Source organism: Camelus ferus, chromosome 2 (genome assembly GCF_009834535.1).
Source record: "Camelus ferus isolate YT-003-E chromosome 2, BCGSAC_Cfer_1.0, whole genome shotgun sequence".
NCBI lineage: Eukaryota > Metazoa > Chordata > Mammalia > Artiodactyla > Camelidae > Camelus > Camelus ferus.
The window spans coordinates 77886826-77905392 of record NC_045697.1 but is presented as its reverse complement, the minus strand read 5'-3'; the positions used below and the strand labels follow the sequence as shown (position 1 = coordinate 77905392).

Genomic DNA, 18567 nt, shown 5'->3' with positions numbered 1-18567 from the left:
TAAACCTTTGCCTCACTCATGTAGTATTTATCTTTCTTTGTCATTCTCCCATGGACAAGTTGTTGAAAGGAAGCTAATCTTTTGGCAGCCATACACTTTGAATGTTTGTATCAGGAGGAGAGCCTCTTGCTAAGTACGGAGCCATATGTTACAGGAGAAAGAGCATGAACTTTTGAGTCTGACAGATCTAGGATACAATCCTTGCTCTATGACTTACTAGCTGTGTGATCTTGGCCAAATCACTTGACCTCTCTGTATCGCAGTTCACCATTAGGGAAATAGGGATAAAAATCCCTCACAGGGCTGTTGTGAAGATTAAATAAGATAACATAGGTAAAGTGTTGGTCACATAGTTATGTGTCCAACAGATGGTAGCTATCTCCATTATTATGAAAGGGGATATGCCTTCAGTTCTATAAATAGCAAAGCAAATATAAATAACATTGAGAAGTTCCTGGCAATCCATCTAAATACTGCAGTATTTTAGTGTGCTTTATATATACCTAGTTAAGCCTGTCTAGAGTTACTGTGATTTTTCTCACTTTATAGATAAGGAAGCTGAGATCCAGGAAGTCAGTAGTTACTGGACTTTCCAAGTTCATGCTACTCTCAGAACAGTTGTCAACAACAAAATGCTGTTGGGTTGTTTAGTTACACAGTGAAGTAAGTAGGACTAAAATACTGATGCCTGTTCCAGGTGGCACATAGAAGTAAGGGTGTATGTTGCTTTCTGTTTTTCCATTTACTATTAAGTTTTTTTCAGTTTATAACAGTAGTGTATGTTCTTTATGATTCCAAATATGTATTTGGAATATACAAAAAGAGCATGGTGAAGAATATAAAAATTACTCGCCACCAGTTGATGCTGTTTTTATCTTTCTCTCTGTGTGCGTGTGTGCGTGTATCTTACATATATATGCACATACAAACACACAAAGCATATAGTGGAACCTTAGTGTTTTAATGGTTAGTAATCCTTTTCATTTGAAATTATATTATAAACACCTTGCAATTTCACTATATTTATATATATGAAGATATAGATTTAGTGGCCACATAGTACTCTACCAGTTGATAAATTGTTTTGTGTTTCTTGCTAGTTTTATGCATAAAAGTGGTGAATGAAGAAAGTATTAATTATTGTGTTAGTAATAATCATCGAGTCTTATCTAAATCTCAGCAAGTGGCCTAGAGAATCTCCCTGAAAAAAAGGTGGAAGGTTAATATGTAGTATATAATAAGCAGGAATCTGGGAAAAATGCAGTGTGATTTATGATGGATTATCATTGGCAGTGGTTGAGCTGATAGTGAAGATCTGTCAGTGTGTCCCTAGTCTGCCTAGGGAAGCAGGTGCCCAGCTGAGCTGGTACATGTGTTACAGATGATTTGATAGGTCTACTCTTATAGAGAACAGTGTCATGTGGAGAGACCTGTTGGTTATTTACCATACTGTTCCCTTTTCTTCCTGAGTACACAACTAAACTATATTTACTAGCCTCCCTTGCAGTTAGGTGGCAACATATGATTGACAACTGGACATAAAATGTAGGTAGAAATAGTAGATACACTTCTAGGACTGGTCCTTCCTCTGTCTTCTGGTCAGATGCAAAAGATCCAGTAGAGGAATCCAAGATTGGGGGGGGGGCAGGGTGAAGCCATAAGAAGGAAGAAGACAGGAATTCTAAGTCATTATTTAGGGGTGAGCTACCTAGGAGAGAAGGCAGGTCAGGAACCCCTGCATTGGATTGTTGCATGAATAAGAAACTTTTATTGCATCTACTACTAATAGCCTCTAAATGGAATCTACTATGAACAGACTCCCCTGGCTAATGCAGTATACAAAGCTATCACAGCTTGATGACATCTCTAAAATAACTGACCTACCTTAACTCTCTCTTTACCCTTATTAAATAAACTTTCTTCCTGGAAGAGATACCTAATTAGCAGAAGTGAGTATTCTGATTCACCTTGGCCAGTATGTTTTTATTTGTGTAAGTTAACCAATTAGCATTCTTAGATGTTTGGTTTGTGTGAATAAGTCTTCCAAGACTTGGTTGACCAGGGATGAATTGATCAAAATGAGCTTCTGAATCTGCAAAACTGAATCCATAATGATCCAATCAAAATCCAAATATTCCATGAGACTCAGGAGACTGAAGAAAGTCTCTCCCTCTCTCTCTTTCTCATTGCTATTAAGTTCAAAAATACTTGCTCATCATTATTTTGATATGAAATATTTAAATATAACTATCATCAAGCTTTAGTAGTATCTTATTTATATGATAGTTAGAATCTGGTTATCTAAACCGTCTAGAATGCATCCTCAAATCTGAAAGAGTTAAAACAGTCATCACATAGTCTATACCACCTCCTAAGCCCTAAACCCTCTTTTCGACCCTATGTGCTTAGAAATTGCTATTTTAAAATATTATGTTTTAGCAACATTGGTTATCTGATAGCATGCAATACTCTACAAGTCTTCTAAATGTTAGAAAGCAGCAGATTAAAAGCAAAAAGGTGGTATACCACTAAATGTAGATGCACTGACAATAGCCAAAATAGTAGCTGGTATTAAAAGATAGAGACATCACTATATACAGGCAACCTCCAGAAGCACAGCAGTCTGCAGGCAGAAAAGCCTTCATTAAGCAAGGACTTAGAACTCTCAGTAAGTCTTAGGATGTACACGGCACCTTGTTGGGAGCAGGGTGAGCAGAGGACAAGGAGACTGATGTACAGTTTGTGTCTTCAAGGGGCTTATAATTTACTTAAAAATAAATATGCATATGCATGAGCATATGAATCTTAAATAACCATGATGCTGCTTAAAGTCTATGGAATTATACTAGGAATAAGGATTGGTGAAACTACTAGCATAAAATATACTATCCAGAGTCTGAGGAGAGATTATCCAGGGTGGGTTAGAATAGCCAGAGAAGCATCTGAGATAGCGGTCCTCTTCTTTTGTTATAAAGTACTTGCTTAATTGTTTTCATGTCTAAAATATCATGTGCAACACAGATGTAAATAAAAGACCTTAGGGGAAGTCCCGCTATTGCCTGGGAAATTTCTAACTGATGAATCACCAAAGAAACAGAGAGAAGGGAGTTAGGGCTGGTAACCTGAGCTGATTGCCCATTCAGTACACTCAGGACGTGTTGGTAATCTGTGCTCTGAGCTAGGAGCTGAAGATCTCCCCAAACAGGAAACAGGAACTTATTGCATAGCCTAAAAATGGAGCAGGCACTTTGAAGTAAGAGGAGATGTCTAGTTTGCTTCTGGCTAAGTGACCAGTCATGAATCTGAAGTTGAAGATAAAGATAGGTTTGTCATCAAAGCTCTGTGGACATTAGAACCTCCTCATTCATTGATTCATTCAGTAAACAGTTACTATGTACTTTCTGGAACTATGGAACAACCACAAAACAACCACAAAATTAAGCCCCATTTCCTCAAGGAATATTCTATGGGGAGGAGAGAGACAGATAAAGTCAATAGTTATAGCAAAAAAAAAAAATGTATTAAAAGTGATGACAGAGGGGTAGAGAGTTGCTATGAGAGCCCTCTGCTTCTGAAATCTATTTTACGAAGCACTTGAATAAGCTTTAGTTATCTGGGAAATTTATTTTTATGGAAACATCATTTCATGAAACTGCTGGGTAGATTGTGTTAGTGTACATAAATTGTTCATGCTCTTAAATTTGTAAACAACAAATCAAGCAGCTTTCCAGACATTCCTCCAACCCTCAATTAACCAATGGTGACCAATGGGGAAAATATGTACTAATATTTAAACCAAATCCACTGAAAACCTCCCAAGGGAATCCCAGCCTCATTATGCCTTTTACCAGTACGATTGCACATTTTTAAGTGTCCTTTTTTTTGGTCTTCTCTGTTTTCCTAAGAAAACAACCAGAAGACAGATCACAAAAGATGGAGCTTAATACTCAAACACAAAGTTATCCCATATAAAATATTAAGACAAAAGGGCATTGATCTAGGAATTCTAGAAGAATTCAGGAGAATTGCTGACCACATCAATTAAAGTTAGCATAAATGAGTAAGAGAAAGTTTCGTTGTAAAAGCAACAGAAAGGAGTCTTACCTAGACAATAACAAAGCTGAGAGAGTTTATAGTGAAATTAAAAACCACAAAATAATTTATAATAAAAGTAAAAAAAAAAAACAAAGCTGAAAAAACCCTGCTGGATCCACATAAAAACTTGAACACACTTGAACACAAATATTTATAGCAGCATTATTCATAACAGCCAAAAGGTAGAAACAATCCACATGCCCATCAGCTGATGAATAGATAAACGAAAGGCGGTATGTCAATATGGTGTGAATATCATTTGACAATAAAAAGCAATTAAGTACTGAAACAAGCTATGGCATGGATGAACTTGAAAACACAGCCCAAATGAAGAAGCCAGTCACAAGATGTACATGTATCATTCCATTTATATGAAATGTCCAGAGTAGTCAAATCTTTGCTGACAGAAAGTAGATTAGTGGTTGCTTAGGGCTGGGGGTGTAGGAGAAGAGAGCAGTTGACAGCTAAAGAGGATGGAGTTTCCTTTTGAGGTGATTGAAATGCTCTAAAATTGACTGTGGTGATGGTTACACATATTTGTGAATCTAATAAAAAATCACTGGATTGTACATTTTAATTGGGGGATTTGCATAGTATGCAAGTTATACATCAATAAAGCCATTTTTAGAAAACAATCTACTGGAAATAGAGTAAAAATTTACTTGCCAGAGGAAATTAATTACTATTTTAGAATATTTTGCAGGAGCAAATGAGCATATGTAAATAAAGGATAGGTGATATGCTTTTATCCCTGAGAAGCCACGAGTGAACGTCCATGCCAAGTGCTGTTCTGAAACCAGGTCTTGGTGGGACAGGTCGAAGAAGAGTCTCTTTTGTGTTAGATAAATGATTTTGAAACACAAAACAAAGACAATAGCAAAAGTATAAAAAGCAGGATTCTTCTGAGGCAGTTGCTAAAACCTGCCTTAATAATTATTTTTTCAGTGATCTGTAGTAAAGAGCATGTGATAAAGTCTCCTTCTTTTTATATAACTCTAAAATTTTTCAAGAAAGGAAAAGACAAATCAGTGGAGATGGAATACAGAAATATATTTCCAGTTGATTTAAGTAAGCTGAACAGTCACAGCTGAATTTTAACACAGGCAAGTTACAAGTAATTTGTTCAGGGAAGTGGATGGATGGAAGCCTACAGACATATATAGAGTGCCTTGAGCTCCCAGTGACAACTTACAACTTAGAAAAGGTAATTTGGAGTCATTAAAGTTTCTGATGTCTTGCTGATTTGAAAAATTGATAGCTTTAATTTAATGACAGCTTTTAAAAAACCAGGCTTGTCACATAACATTTTAAGAAATTCAATGGCTTAATTATCTGATATTTAAAAAAAAAGAAAGGAATAAAAAAGGAACAAAAGAAGGGAGGAAAGGGGAAGAGGGGAAAGAAAGGAAAAAAATTTATACATTAATCTTCCAATGATTGGATATATGACTCTTCTCCTATGGATATGGGTATTTATTATTGTGTCAGTCATGGTAAATCACTAAAAAGAGTTTCTTAAGGTAGAAAAGTTCTCATTATATTGTAGATAAAGATTTGGACTCATCAATAAATTATTTAAGAGGTTTCTTTTAGCTGAAATTTACATCATTAGTTAACAGATTTATTGTTGTTTCTTTATGCTTGTATTCGTTTAATGTGGTGCATTAATTCAAAGAAGAAGTAAGTCAATTGATGATATTTACCTCCTGTTTCTGACCTATTATAGAATGTAGTCCTTGATGCATTATCTTCAGTCCATTTAACTGGAATATTCCATGTGTAACTAAAGTTTTTTAGAAAGAAAAATTTTAGCTTTTATTACTAAAAAATGAAAATATTTCCAAAGAAAAAATAATTAAAAAGCAATAGAAAAGCATATTTTTCTCATAAGTGGTTGTCCAGTGTATAGTATATAACTAATACAATTAATACAGTATTCTTTTGTGATAAAGTAGGGTACATAATTGCTTTCAATTTCTATAAATCTCTAAAATTTGGAAATTTGTATCAAAAAATTAGCTAAGGATGAAAAAGATTATTTCAATAAAATGCCTCGAAGCTTTGGAATAAAGATACTGCACAAACATAACACATTATAAAATAAAATCGAGCAGTTACACACATGCTTGCACACACTCTAATATGCTGTAGTTTCTGTCAAAAAACAAAGCATTTTTAGAATTCAGAAGACAATCTTAAAATGCTGTGAAGGACATAACACATTTAGAAATCATGTTGAAATGACACTACCACCATCATCCCTTAAATCTCGTGCTCTTTAAAAATCTCCTATTTAGGACCATGTGAACTAGCGTGGTGTAAAGAAAATTCATCAGGCAAGCAGGTTTCAGGGGCTTCTAGTGTTCACTTCAGCCGCTTAGTATTTTCTTGTGGTGCAGGGGGAGGAGTTTGGCTTTGTGTCTTGATACAATATATACTTAACATTGTAGTCTTAAAAGCTCATAAAAGAGGTCTTAAATGTCTTTTTGATTGTTCTCACATCGTAGCTCATCAGTCAGAAAATACAGGAGATCTAAAGAGAGGATGAATCTGTGTTTGGGTTTCAACTCAAAGCTGGCCTTGTTTTTCTTCATCTGTGACCATTCAAGTCCCTAACAGAATGGGAGAATAATATTTCTCCTTTTCAAGATATAATAAAATTGATGTAATTCAGGAAGAATATATATTTGCCATCTACATGAAAGAAGTAATCCTTTGTTTTATAACTACTAAAATGTTTTTATAAATTGAGCTTTTACTAGCTCTCTTGGAGGATTTTATTGCAGTGGAATGTTTTTGGCTGTAAGTTTCATAGACCCAATACATAAACTGTTCATTGGCTCCTATAGGAGACATTCTCAGTACTCCATCCTTATCTGCTTGAATCTCTGTCATTTCTGTGCATCCCAGATTCCAATGTGCTTTCCCTGCCAACAGCCAGCACCTTGGTCTTTTTATCAGAGGACTGCCCTCTGGCTGCCTGAGTAAGGAAATCCAGAAGTTTCTGGAAATTTGTATCCTTGGGTGCAGCCCTCGGCCAGTGATAGGTGAGCATGAGAATGTTCTTTGCCCCATCTCCCAAGACCTCTGTGTAGCACTGTCTCCCTTCCCTTCAGGGTAGTTAACCCCAGACAGGACCTGCTTGGTGTTGCACCTTGGCTGCTTGATGTCCCACTGCCCAACCCCCTACCAGCCTTTCCGAGAAGCACCTCCTAATGAGTCATTTTCACTTGAATGATCACCTCAGGGTCTGCTTATAGTGAAGCCAACCTAAGAACCATCATCCCTTGTAGCTTCTCAACAGACAGAAAAACAAGCTTTTTTTTTTTTTTTGTAAGTCACATCCTACCTACAGGTTTCATTCTCTTACTGCTCTGCTGATTTGGTGTCACCGTGTAGACTAGCATCTCACTCCTCCTCATCTTTCCCCAGTGTCCACCTGGCTGAAGCAGCAGAGCGTGCAGTGTCTGGATGCCCTATGTGCACAGTCAGGATTTCACATTTCCACTGTCTCCTCTGATGCCTGGTCTCCGGGACTAGGCTGTGCCTGAAAGTAGGCATAAGATATACTACTAAGGTTGTGTGAAAAATACTACTCTGACATCTGTAAGAGTATGGTGAGATGAAAACAGATAGAGGGTTGAGGCTATTTCACTTGACAGTTTTGGAATCACTTACAGGAGCTAATCTAATCTGAGCAAAATAATAGATCTGAGAGTACAAAAGAAATGGAAATTACGTAAATGAAATGATAGAGTTTCTTATATGTTATCAAAAATTCAAGAGTATCAGATTCATTTTTTAAAGGTATAATTCACTTTTTAAATATCTTACCATATAACAGTTTGTGGCAGTATAAATATGGCCAATCTAATTTTCACTAAGGAAACTGACTTTGGTTGCCCCAAGATAACACAGCTACTCCCATTCTTCACCCTTTTATTTTGAGTGGACTGCCAAAGACATGCAAGATTGTCCCATAGAGAATTCCCCCTGATGGAGATGTCAGACTGGCCCATTTCTAAGAGGTGGTTGAGGCCATACTGTTAAAACAGTAGTTTACACATGTGTGGGCCATTTAGATTATAAAAAGTTTTTGGTCAGTAAAAATTTCCTAATCATGGAATATTTAAGCAGTGAGAAAAGAAGAGGCCATTCAGTTTACCGTACAATTGAACCTTGTGTACCAGACAGGAATATATCTGAACAGACAGCAGGTGAACACTGAGATTGGAGAAAAAGCTAATTCCTTACTGGGGGCATTAAGGCATATATTATGATCTAACTTTTTAATCAATTGAAAAATAAGGAGGTGTCACTTTTGATATAATGTCTTTTTCTCTCTTATTTGTTCAGGATCTACTATAGATTTTTATGAAATGTTCTCAACAGAAAAGCCCATGTTTTCTGGGTTTATTTTCCTATGCATATATAATGTGTAACTTTTTTTTACCAAAAAATGGAACAAGTAGATTGAAAATGATAAATGATCACTAAAAATCATGCATCTATGAATCTAAATTTTAGAAAAACTATCTGAAGGTTGAAACTAAAAGAATTAGAGAAAAGTGTAAATATTAATATAGTACCATGTTCTGAATCTTAATTAATGCACTTTAAAGATTTATTATAATTTTAAAAGTGATTTTAGATCTGATGATATGTTTAAGTTCCCTTGGTAATAAAATCTTTTGTTTGTGTGGAAAGGAATCCATAACCAAGGAACAGTTCTTAAAAATCCAATCAAACCAGTTTAAAAATGGTGTTGGTTGTGTCTTTGGTTTAAGTCAGTGCATATGTATGACAGAAGGGAAAACCACTGTGAAGCTTTCTTAATGGAAGTTTGTTTCTCAAGGAGGAAATATATTTTTTAAAATTGCAGTGTCCAAAGACTATTAAATAGCAGTATTAAATATGGCCAATCTGATTTACTAGATCATAAGAGTAACTGTAAAAAAAAAGTTTAACAGAATGATCTCAGAAATTACTATGTGATTTTTGTAATTGAATTATCACCTGATAACGAATCAGTTCCATGTTTCAAATCACATACTATGAAAAGCAAAGAGTGAAAAACAAAGAAGTTTTCTCCATCATAATCTTTCCTCTCCAAAATAAAGAAAAGATAAAGAAGGATATACAGATACTCCCTGATTGATCTCATTTGATCTAAGAACTCAAATTTTCTTTTGTTTTGGCAAGAACTATTAATTTTCAGAACTTGCCTCACAGCAAGATTCCCAGTTTCTCTGAATTTTATTTACTGTGGGAGAGCTGAGTGTCTGAGGTTTCCAGGAGGAGAAACTGGTCACGGTTTCAACAAGGTGAGCACCACGGGCTTTCTTGATGCTTCTCCAGTTCAGGTGCCCACTAGTATCTTGGAAGCAGCCAATTTAATAATTCTGAGTGCTCTTCATTTTTGATACCTTCGACAGAAAGTGTTTTGGCAGTCCGAATTTTTGTTAGTGTGAGTGTGTTCCCAAAGCCCTGAATTGGAAGCCAGAAAAGAGGTTCTATTCCTGCAGCATGGAGTACGTGTCGTAAAATGGGTTTATAAATCTATAAAGATCTTTCAGGTCTCTAGAAGTATTGCTATGATCCCTATAGAACAAGATGAGAACCATACTCTGAAAGGAGATGGTCCTCTGCAAATTCGTCCTATTGTATTCCCAGCACATTATTATTTAATTGGAAATTTTAGCTCCACCCAATCTTTGGAATATTGAACACCTGCCTCTAGCCCACAGTCACTCTCCTAGTGCAGACCCCCATCAACTCCACCATCTCTCACATGCGCCACTTGCTACAGTAGCATCCTAACTGTCCTCCCAGCTTCCACTCTTGTCCCACCTGATCTGTCTGCCATAGTGCAGCCAGAGGGGAACTTGGAAAAATGCATACTGATCCTGCCAGTTCTCTCCTTAACATCCTTGAATTTGCACACACAGTTGTTCAAAGTCTTTAGCATGGTCTTCATGCCTGGCCCCTGCCTTCCTCTCTGAGTTCATCTCCCGTCACTTTCCCCAGTGCTCTCTGTTATCCAGTTCATGGAGCCAGATTGCCTGCATTCAAACCAAGGATTCATCACTTACACTCTGTGCCTTGAATAAGTGACTTAATCATTTTCTGCCTAAATTTCTCCATTATAATAAAATACTCTAAAGTACTTAAAATAGTGCTAGCTACTTAATAAATGCTCAATAAGTATTGCCTATTATATGTAGAATGCTTCTTTTAAACTTTAGGGCCTTCATACCTGCTGCCGTTTCTGTTTCGACAATCCGGACAGTCATCCCCTACATCAGTTTATTCAGCTTAAATATCACTTCCTCAAGTAAGAAAGTCTTCCTCCCTACTCTGCGCACCTCCTGCCCTACCAATTAATTCAGGCTCAGCCTATCAGTGGACACATATAGCAGGACAGAATAATTACTCTGAAACTTCCAAATGGAAACTTGTTTTGCAAGAGAACAATGTTTTTAAACTTTAATATCCAAAGGCTCTAGTGGTATTAAAATTAGCCAGTCTGATTTGCTAGCACGTAAGACAATAACCATAAAAGAACCCATTTGTGGTTATTAAACACTTCCTGAGGTACCTTTTCCACAGCCTATGAGTCTCCTTCCTCACGTTACTCTAATTGATACTGAATAATTGATCTTGTGATGATTTATATATAAGTGACTACGAGGTAAATGAGACAATGAGACCATTGAAAAAGAGAGAAAGAGGGTGAAGGGTCTTTTCAGTGGAAATCAGGAGGCAGAAATTAGATGCTGGAGTGTGGTAGGTACAAAATCCTCTCCAACCGAACCAAGTGTTAAGAAGTTGAAAGACAATAAAAATCGGTATGAGTGACACCAGAATGATGTCCAGGGGACCAGTGATGCACTATGCTTCTCCCGTTTAGCCAGGATGCAGTCTAGGAGCGGGGCTGAGCTGTGTAACAGGGGTCTGAGATGACATCCACCCAGGTTACTGTGGCCAAGCCCAGGGGCCAGGAGTCCTGAGATCCTGATTTTGTTCTCTTCATTTGGGAGCAGCTGACATGCCAGGAATGTGTACAAAAACAACAGTTTAGTTATAGGGATGGTGATAGTATTAATACTCCTGTACAAGGGTATTCATACAGTGTGATAACACTGGCTATGTTGCACATGTTTTGCCAGTTTTTACAATATTTGAAATGCTCTTTAAAATCTGGCAAATTAGGGGAAATGACATTGGATTTGTAATTTCAATTGAAATTCTTAGAGTCCCTTAACTCAGTAGTCATGTTCAAATGTCTACAAAAGCCTGAATTTGTGAAGTTAAAGGTTTGAATGTGTTGAAAATGCCCAAGAAATTTGACATGCTGTATTTATGAATTTTAATTTGTTAGATTCATACAAACGTATAAGAAAGTATTTTTAAAAATTAGATTTGTGAATCTGTGTCTTTAGGTGTTTGTATTTTGAAATTATAAATGGAATTTAATTAAGTTTTAAGTAGTGATGTTCTTAATGATATATGCAAAAGAATTTGATTGAGTTTGTAATTGATGTTTAAAAGTTCAGGAGAATTTCATTTGAGCATTGCAAATAAAAACATGGTTAATCAAAAACCTGAAAAACTGCTGTTGAAAAGCCACAGTCCCCTCCACCCTTCCCACAGGCCAGCTTCTCTCTCAAAATATCCCCTTTTAAATGCTTCTGGTTTTAGTTCTTCTGATGTCTAATTCTGTAACTCTAATATACCGCTGTATTTTTTTAGATAGTATTTCTAAACTCAACCATGAGAGGGTGATTTAGTTTATTAACACTATTTTCTCTTCCATTCCCCCTTTAAAAATCAAATTTTGATATAGTACTATTAGACTTTCTATAGGTTACAATTATTCCTTCGAATAATATACTCATACTATCATTTCTTGCTTTATAAATTTTAGTATTGCTAGTCTCTCCTAACTGTAAAATGAGGGTATCCTGTGCAGTGCTGGTAAATGCTTAACAGCTGGCTCTCAGGGAGGGTAGGGGTGGGAGGTGGAACGTAGTATTTGCTGATTCCCATTAAGTCACATCGTAACCAATTTCAAACTACCAGCATGATGTCACTGAGTTGGGATTAGAGCCGCTGAATCAGTATCCTGACACTTGTCTTCCACCTTTTCTTCCTCTTCTACGTCCTTTCTTCTGTCAGCTATTTTTTCTTGATAAGACTGTTTATGTTTACAATCTACTCGGCCACCATAACAGAAGTTTTACATATGTTATCCATTGGTTGATTATAAAAGGTAAAAGACAGTAAGTAACATTTACAAAATTATACTATATACATATTGTTGGCTAAGAAGTGTGTTGGAGTTATTTCCTTCTCTATGGTCTGATTTCATGGCCCTTACGTCACTTAAATAAAATTTTGCGATAACACACTAACATAAGGGTCAAATGGACTCCTTTTTCTTATACTTTATCAATGACATAAAATCACTCTACCTGCTTCCTATCTTTGGATCACAGTTTTTTATAAACAGCTTTAATTTTGTTTTTTTCGTATTTTCTTCTGTGTAGTTGACCAAACTTCACCACCTCCTCAAGTTTTCCCATCTTCCCAGTCATACTCTCTTCCTCACGGCACCGTGAGCCCGCTGGATCGCTTTTGGTCTGTGTTTCCTTTCAGGCTCTCCTAGGTTGGATGCACTATTTTCCTGGATCTCATGTCTTCCTCTTTTTTGATTTACTCTTATTTTTTCTCTTCCTCCTGCAGTCCCCTTGGAGTGCAGCCTTAGTAACTTTCTAAGCACTGCTGTGTGGAATGCATATTCTGGAGCTGCGTATCAGAAAATGTCTTTACTGTGCTTTTGTATTTGGTTTAGGGAACTGGGTAGAGAATTGGAGACTGAAAATATGCTTTGCATCTACATTCTAGATGATTGCTCCATTTTCTTCTTGTGTTCAGGGTTGTTGTGGAGAAATCTAATGCCACACTAACTCCTGTGTGCTTGTTTTCTGAAATGTCATGAGGATGTAGCTCGGTATGTGGGGTTTTTTTCCTTTTTGTACTGTGTAGTCAGTGAGCCTTTTAATCCGAATCCTTATGTCCTTTATTCTTTGATATATTTTACTCCTTAAGTTTCTCTGTTTTCTTTTCTGAGAGACTTCTATTAGTTGGGTGCTAGATCTTCCACATTTGTCTTCTTTCATATTTACCAGTTTTGTGTGTTTTTGTCCTGTATTTTTAGAGAATTTCCCAAATTTATTTCTTGTTGGTCTGTTAATTTTTTTGACAACCAAAAATTTAACCTTTTAGGGCTCTTTTACATTTTCAGTTTGTCCTTTCAGAGACATTCTGCTCTTCGTTAATGAGTATAATAGCTTCTTTGACCTCTGAATATATTTCATAAATTTATTTTTATTTCAATTATTTTTCTTATAGAGACAAGTTTTTTGTTTGTTCATGTGAGATTTTGCTTTTTATGCTTTTAGATTTTTTCGTGTGTCTTGTGATCCCTGACTGTTCATTCGCATATGAGAAAGAAGGACTGAATTGATTATTCTTGTTGTCTTGTATGTAACCTCTGTACTGTTGAGAAGGGAAGCGTATTTTTGAAACCGACTTCTCTGCTGAACAGGAAGTCTGACTAGGGGCTCTGTGCCTGTGTGAGGGGAGCTGGCAGCTCCAGCCCATCCATCCTACAAACGCCATAAGGAGGAAAGCTGTACTCTGGGTGTCCCAACCAAATGGAAATCCTTAGCTCTTCTCCACTGTTTCAGTCGATTTCTTTAGGAAAAAAAGCCCTCTGGATTTTTGCCTTGAGTCATTGCCAGACTTCTGAGAGCTCTGTGCAGAGGAAAGAATGGCTGTTGATGAAGGGAAGTGGGGAGTGAGGGGTCTGCCTGCCACAACTGTCCTGAGTCCAGACTTCAAATTAATTGCCCTGTTTCCCCCCTCACTTCTCGCTCCTGCCTTCTACTCTGAGTGCTGACACTGAGCCCAGAGCCTGTCTAGGAATAGGGAAAATCAGCTTCCACCTCTGCTTAAGTTCCTTTCTAACTGACTGCATGTTCCTCAGTTTGTTTTCTGTCTATCTTCCTCCCTCTGCTTTTCATCTTCTAGAATTCTATGATGCATGTAGCCCTTTCTCTCTATTTTCTTTACTTTTATGAGTTTCTTTCTTTTAGTACTTCTATTTCCTTATTTGGTGATTTCTGGGAAGGATAGGACTGGCGTGTATGTGCTCCATCCACCATTTGGAACCTGGAGAAAACTGAGTTATTTCTGGATGCCTTTGTTTCTCTAAAGACACTATGCTTTTTAGTCAGGTGCTAAAGGGCAAGGTATAAGTGAATGGCCAGTATTTCCGTAAAATTTCTGCCTTTCTCTTGAAATGCATTATAGATCCTTACCCAAAAACTGAATATGGCTCGGAAGCATTGGCTTTTGAGTCCAACAGAAAGCGTTTCTGTGTGATAGTCCTCGTGTTTTCCACATTAAGTACAGGATAACCCATCTGATTGGTCCAGGTGTCCATTACTTCTTTCACTGGTAGGTTACTTGCCTAAGATTTTTTTAATGGATAATGATTAAACAACAAATAAGGGGGAAATAAAAGGATAGAATAATCAGATAAAGAAATGATTGGTAAGTCATTTGTTAATTAAAGAAACATTTTGAGGATATACTCCTCCTTACCTCTTCAAGTGCTTCCCAAAAATCTGAAGTTCTTGCATTCTTAAATTCGTGTTTTTTCAAATAATTCTGTATGTGAAAGATAACAAGTATTTCAGAAGTCAGTGTTTGTTTTTCCCATACTTCCACAACATGAGCTGAACCTTTCAACATATTTCGCTATATTAATGTATAATATAGCGACTGTAGGTAGAAAGAAAATCAAATGATACACTGTATGCAAAACATTTTATAACCTACAAAAACACTGTACAAACAATGATTTATTTGGAAAGCATAAGGACATTTTTTCTTATTAATGAGATACTTTATTCTTTTTTAAGTAATGGAATTATAAACAGAAGACTTTATAATTTATGAGTTTAATTTTTTCAGGACAGGCAATGTAAGATACTTAAGTACAGTCAAATGATTAGCAAACAGCCAACAGTCCATAACACTTTTGATCCACTAGGAGAAGAGACTGTAATTCCATGATTCTCAATTTGTGGTGTTAACCTGTCCACCACTGGCTCATCCCCTACCTTCATTTAGACCAGTGGTGTTTCCTTATCTCAGACATCAGATGACCCCATCGCACAGGAGCGATTGAGGTGATATGTAAAGATAAAACCCGTGAGCGTGGCTCTAAGCCAGGGCTTAGCAACCTTTTTCTGTAAAAAGCTGTACAGTAAAGATCTGAAGTGTCGTGGGCCATGTAGTCTCTGTCGTAGCTACTCAGCTGCCCCTCCATAGCACAAACGCAGCCAAATGAATCAGCGTGTCTGTCTTCCAATCAAGGGTTACTTCTGCACACTGCTATTTGAATTCCATACAACTTTCACCTGTCATAAAATCTTCTTTTGATTTTTTTCCAACTGTTCAAAAATGTAGAAGCGATTTTGTTTGCAGGCCTTAGGATAATGGGTGGTGGGTGGGATTTGACCCTCAAGCATGAGTAGTTTCAGACTCCTGCTCTAAATAAATGAATATACAGCCTTTTGAATAACAGTAATCATGATCATGATGATGATGATAGATAAATTGGGGAAATTATTCACTTTAAAGAGTAAGTCTTCATTCTTCAAATATTTTAGAAATATAAAATTTTAACAAGAAGTCTCCCCCTTTTGTCAAGTCTGGTCACAAAATGTCTCTATATAGGAGTTTTCAGGTATAATGTGATATATATCTCCAGAGAAAATTCTCAGTCTTCTCCTAATCTCTTAAGTGCACACTACTTGGGGTTCTCCAGGAAAACTACCAAAATTCCTGCTGTACATTCCTCTGTTATGCTCCAGAATTGTCCTACTTAAAATGTGGAGGTCTTTAATAGAAATAGAACCTTCTTATGTGTTCTTTGAACCTTCAGAGAAAGTAACCAGTGGTTGACTTTGCACATATCATTTTCACTGTAAGTTGCTATAATTTTCAGGAGGTGCTGTACCTAAGTTACACTATTTTCTAAATTCCTCTTCTTTTCAGGCATAGAGAGATAAAACAATATTAGCAGGAGTGCTCCAAGATGCCTGGGAGAGGGTTGAGGCCAGTTTGTAATGCTGCCTTCATATTTGTTCTTTTGTTGGGTTCACTGCTCAGCGCTGCCACTGGAGGGCAGGCGAAGGAAGGGAGAAGAGATGAAAGGCACATGTTCTATGTCAAATCTAGACATTCATTCCAGAGTTTTGCACAGATCATTCATTCCATCTCAGTAAAATAATTGGATTCTTGGAATAGTAATAATTTTAATCATAGCTACTTGTTAGTGATAATTTCTAATTAATGTATCTTCTTAAAATTAATTTAGAGGTTTCCTTGTATATTCACAATATCTTGTACTTACAAACATGCAATCTTGGAACTGGAAGGGAACTTAAATACTATTTTATACAACCCCCACATTTTAGGGGTGAAGGAAACTGGTGCCTAAAGAGGGTAAGAGATTTGCCTGAGATTACTGTGAAGAGACTTCTGAATCCAGGATCAGTTTGTGTGGTTTTCCACACTGTTATTATTGTTACTGTTTTTTAAATTACAGCTTCTTGCTTCTCCTGAGGTAGAGGCTCATATAAACAGTATATTCAAAGGTACTATTTTTATTTTGTCTATATTAGTGCATTTGAATATTCTGTATTAAGAAATTTCCTTCTTCACCTTGAATAATCACAATGTAGTCACTCCAGTCAAAAGTTCATGATAACCTAGGTCCCCCAGTAATAGTCCCTCATTAGTTGGTATCAGTGAGGACAAATGGAAAAGAACAATGCTTCTATTACTAGTATCTCAGGAAGGGAAAGGACATTTTCCAGCCTAGCCATTCCTGTCTTTTCAGGAATACTACTGATACTAGGAGAAAAAGAAAGGATGGATATATTTCTCAGCTTCTATTTCGTGGCCAGCATTGTTATCAATACGCCATTTTCTAATATGCTTTTTAAGTACAATCACAGACTGAAAGATTTTCTAATTGATGGGTTTGCTCTTATTTCCCTACATTCTGCACCTACTTGGCTGCCTGAGGTTTGGGGGAAGGTGATGAACATGAAAGGGAACAGACAATTGGCCACCCCCAGAGTTAATGCCACACCACTTGAGCTAACTGTCACTTTTGATAGAAAGTTAGTATTTACAAGGGAAAATATCTTGAACAATGTCACACATTGTGGGATTTAGGGGAGCAATCATTGCATGATGATGAATCAAGGAGGGGTATATTGTATTCATTTGCAAATATATGAAGGAATGCTCCACTTGGTGTGAGAGCTTATTGAGTGTGCCCTATGTGCCCTATGATCATATGCTATTTGCAGATATTAGCTAGTGTTTGAAGTTTGGAGGCAAATAATGAGAGTTTCAGTGTCTTTTTGTGAATGAATTCCATAGCACTGTAATGGTATGAAAATTAATATCTATTCATTCTAATTCAGTTTCTAGCACCATCTGTAGTCACAGTTAGGTTGAAGGAAGACAGTTTAACTTGAGAAATGTTAGTTTTAGACAGGACTGGGTTTTTAATTAATTATACCACAGATACTGGGCTAAATGAAATGGGAGAGTATTACTGAATTATTAGAATAGATATTCATTTTTAAAGACTCTTTTGGTACTTCTCAAAAAAAGTTCATATGAAAAATGATTTAATCTGAAGTCAGCTTTGAAGACTCCAAGAATGTATTATTCATCAGTTTAACTTAGAATGAAAACTGTGAAAAGGATATTTTAACTTAATTTTTAAAAAGGAATTGTCTTTGTTTATTTTTGTGTTCTGTGTTATTTATTGTAAACTATTCACTCACTCATTCTTTCACTGCAGAAGTATTTTATAGCTCTTCTAACATCTGTAACGCATGCTACTAGGCACTAGAGTATATGCAAAGATACAGAAGGCACAGTTCCTCACTAAAGGTGCTTTCATTTAGAGAAGATATGACATTTGAGTTTGAAGCTGATGGAAAGTTTACAGGATATTCTAATGTACATGTAAGAGCAAGCACATAGCTTCTTCCTTTCTACCTAATGTCAACACAGAATATTTTATTAATGGACAAAAGGAGTAAAATGGACTGATATGTTCCCTGAATATTTCCTAAATCCTGGTCTTATTTCTTACTTTAATAGTCGCCTAGGAATTTAAGTATTTGGTAAAAGGGGACTGTTCCCTTTTAAAGGTATCACAGAGAGTACTAATTGCCACATAAGAAGACCTGATGGTCATTAGAGCTTTAGGAATGATGGGCAGGCATTGTCTCGGGGAAATCACATCCAAAGAAAGTACTGGTACCCTTTGGGAAAGCTAGCAGGGCACTGCTCTGACCTGCTTTCTAT

General features: G+C 36.6%; 1 protein-coding gene across 1 annotated transcript in view; it reads right to left on the bottom strand.

The window, feature by feature from the left end:
- Window positions 1–18567, bottom strand: part of ENPEP (glutamyl aminopeptidase) — a 76448-nt gene that overhangs the window by 22228 nt on the left and 35653 nt on the right. The window contains exons 9-11 of the mRNA XM_006191298.2: window positions 14767–14832; window positions 14481–14632; window positions 5799–5878 (exon numbers count right to left, since the gene is read on the bottom strand). Of these exons, the coding sequence (XP_006191360.2) occupies window positions 5799–5878; window positions 14481–14632; window positions 14767–14832 (298 nt within the window). The remainder of the gene's footprint in view (window positions 1–5798; window positions 5879–14480; window positions 14633–14766; window positions 14833–18567) is intronic.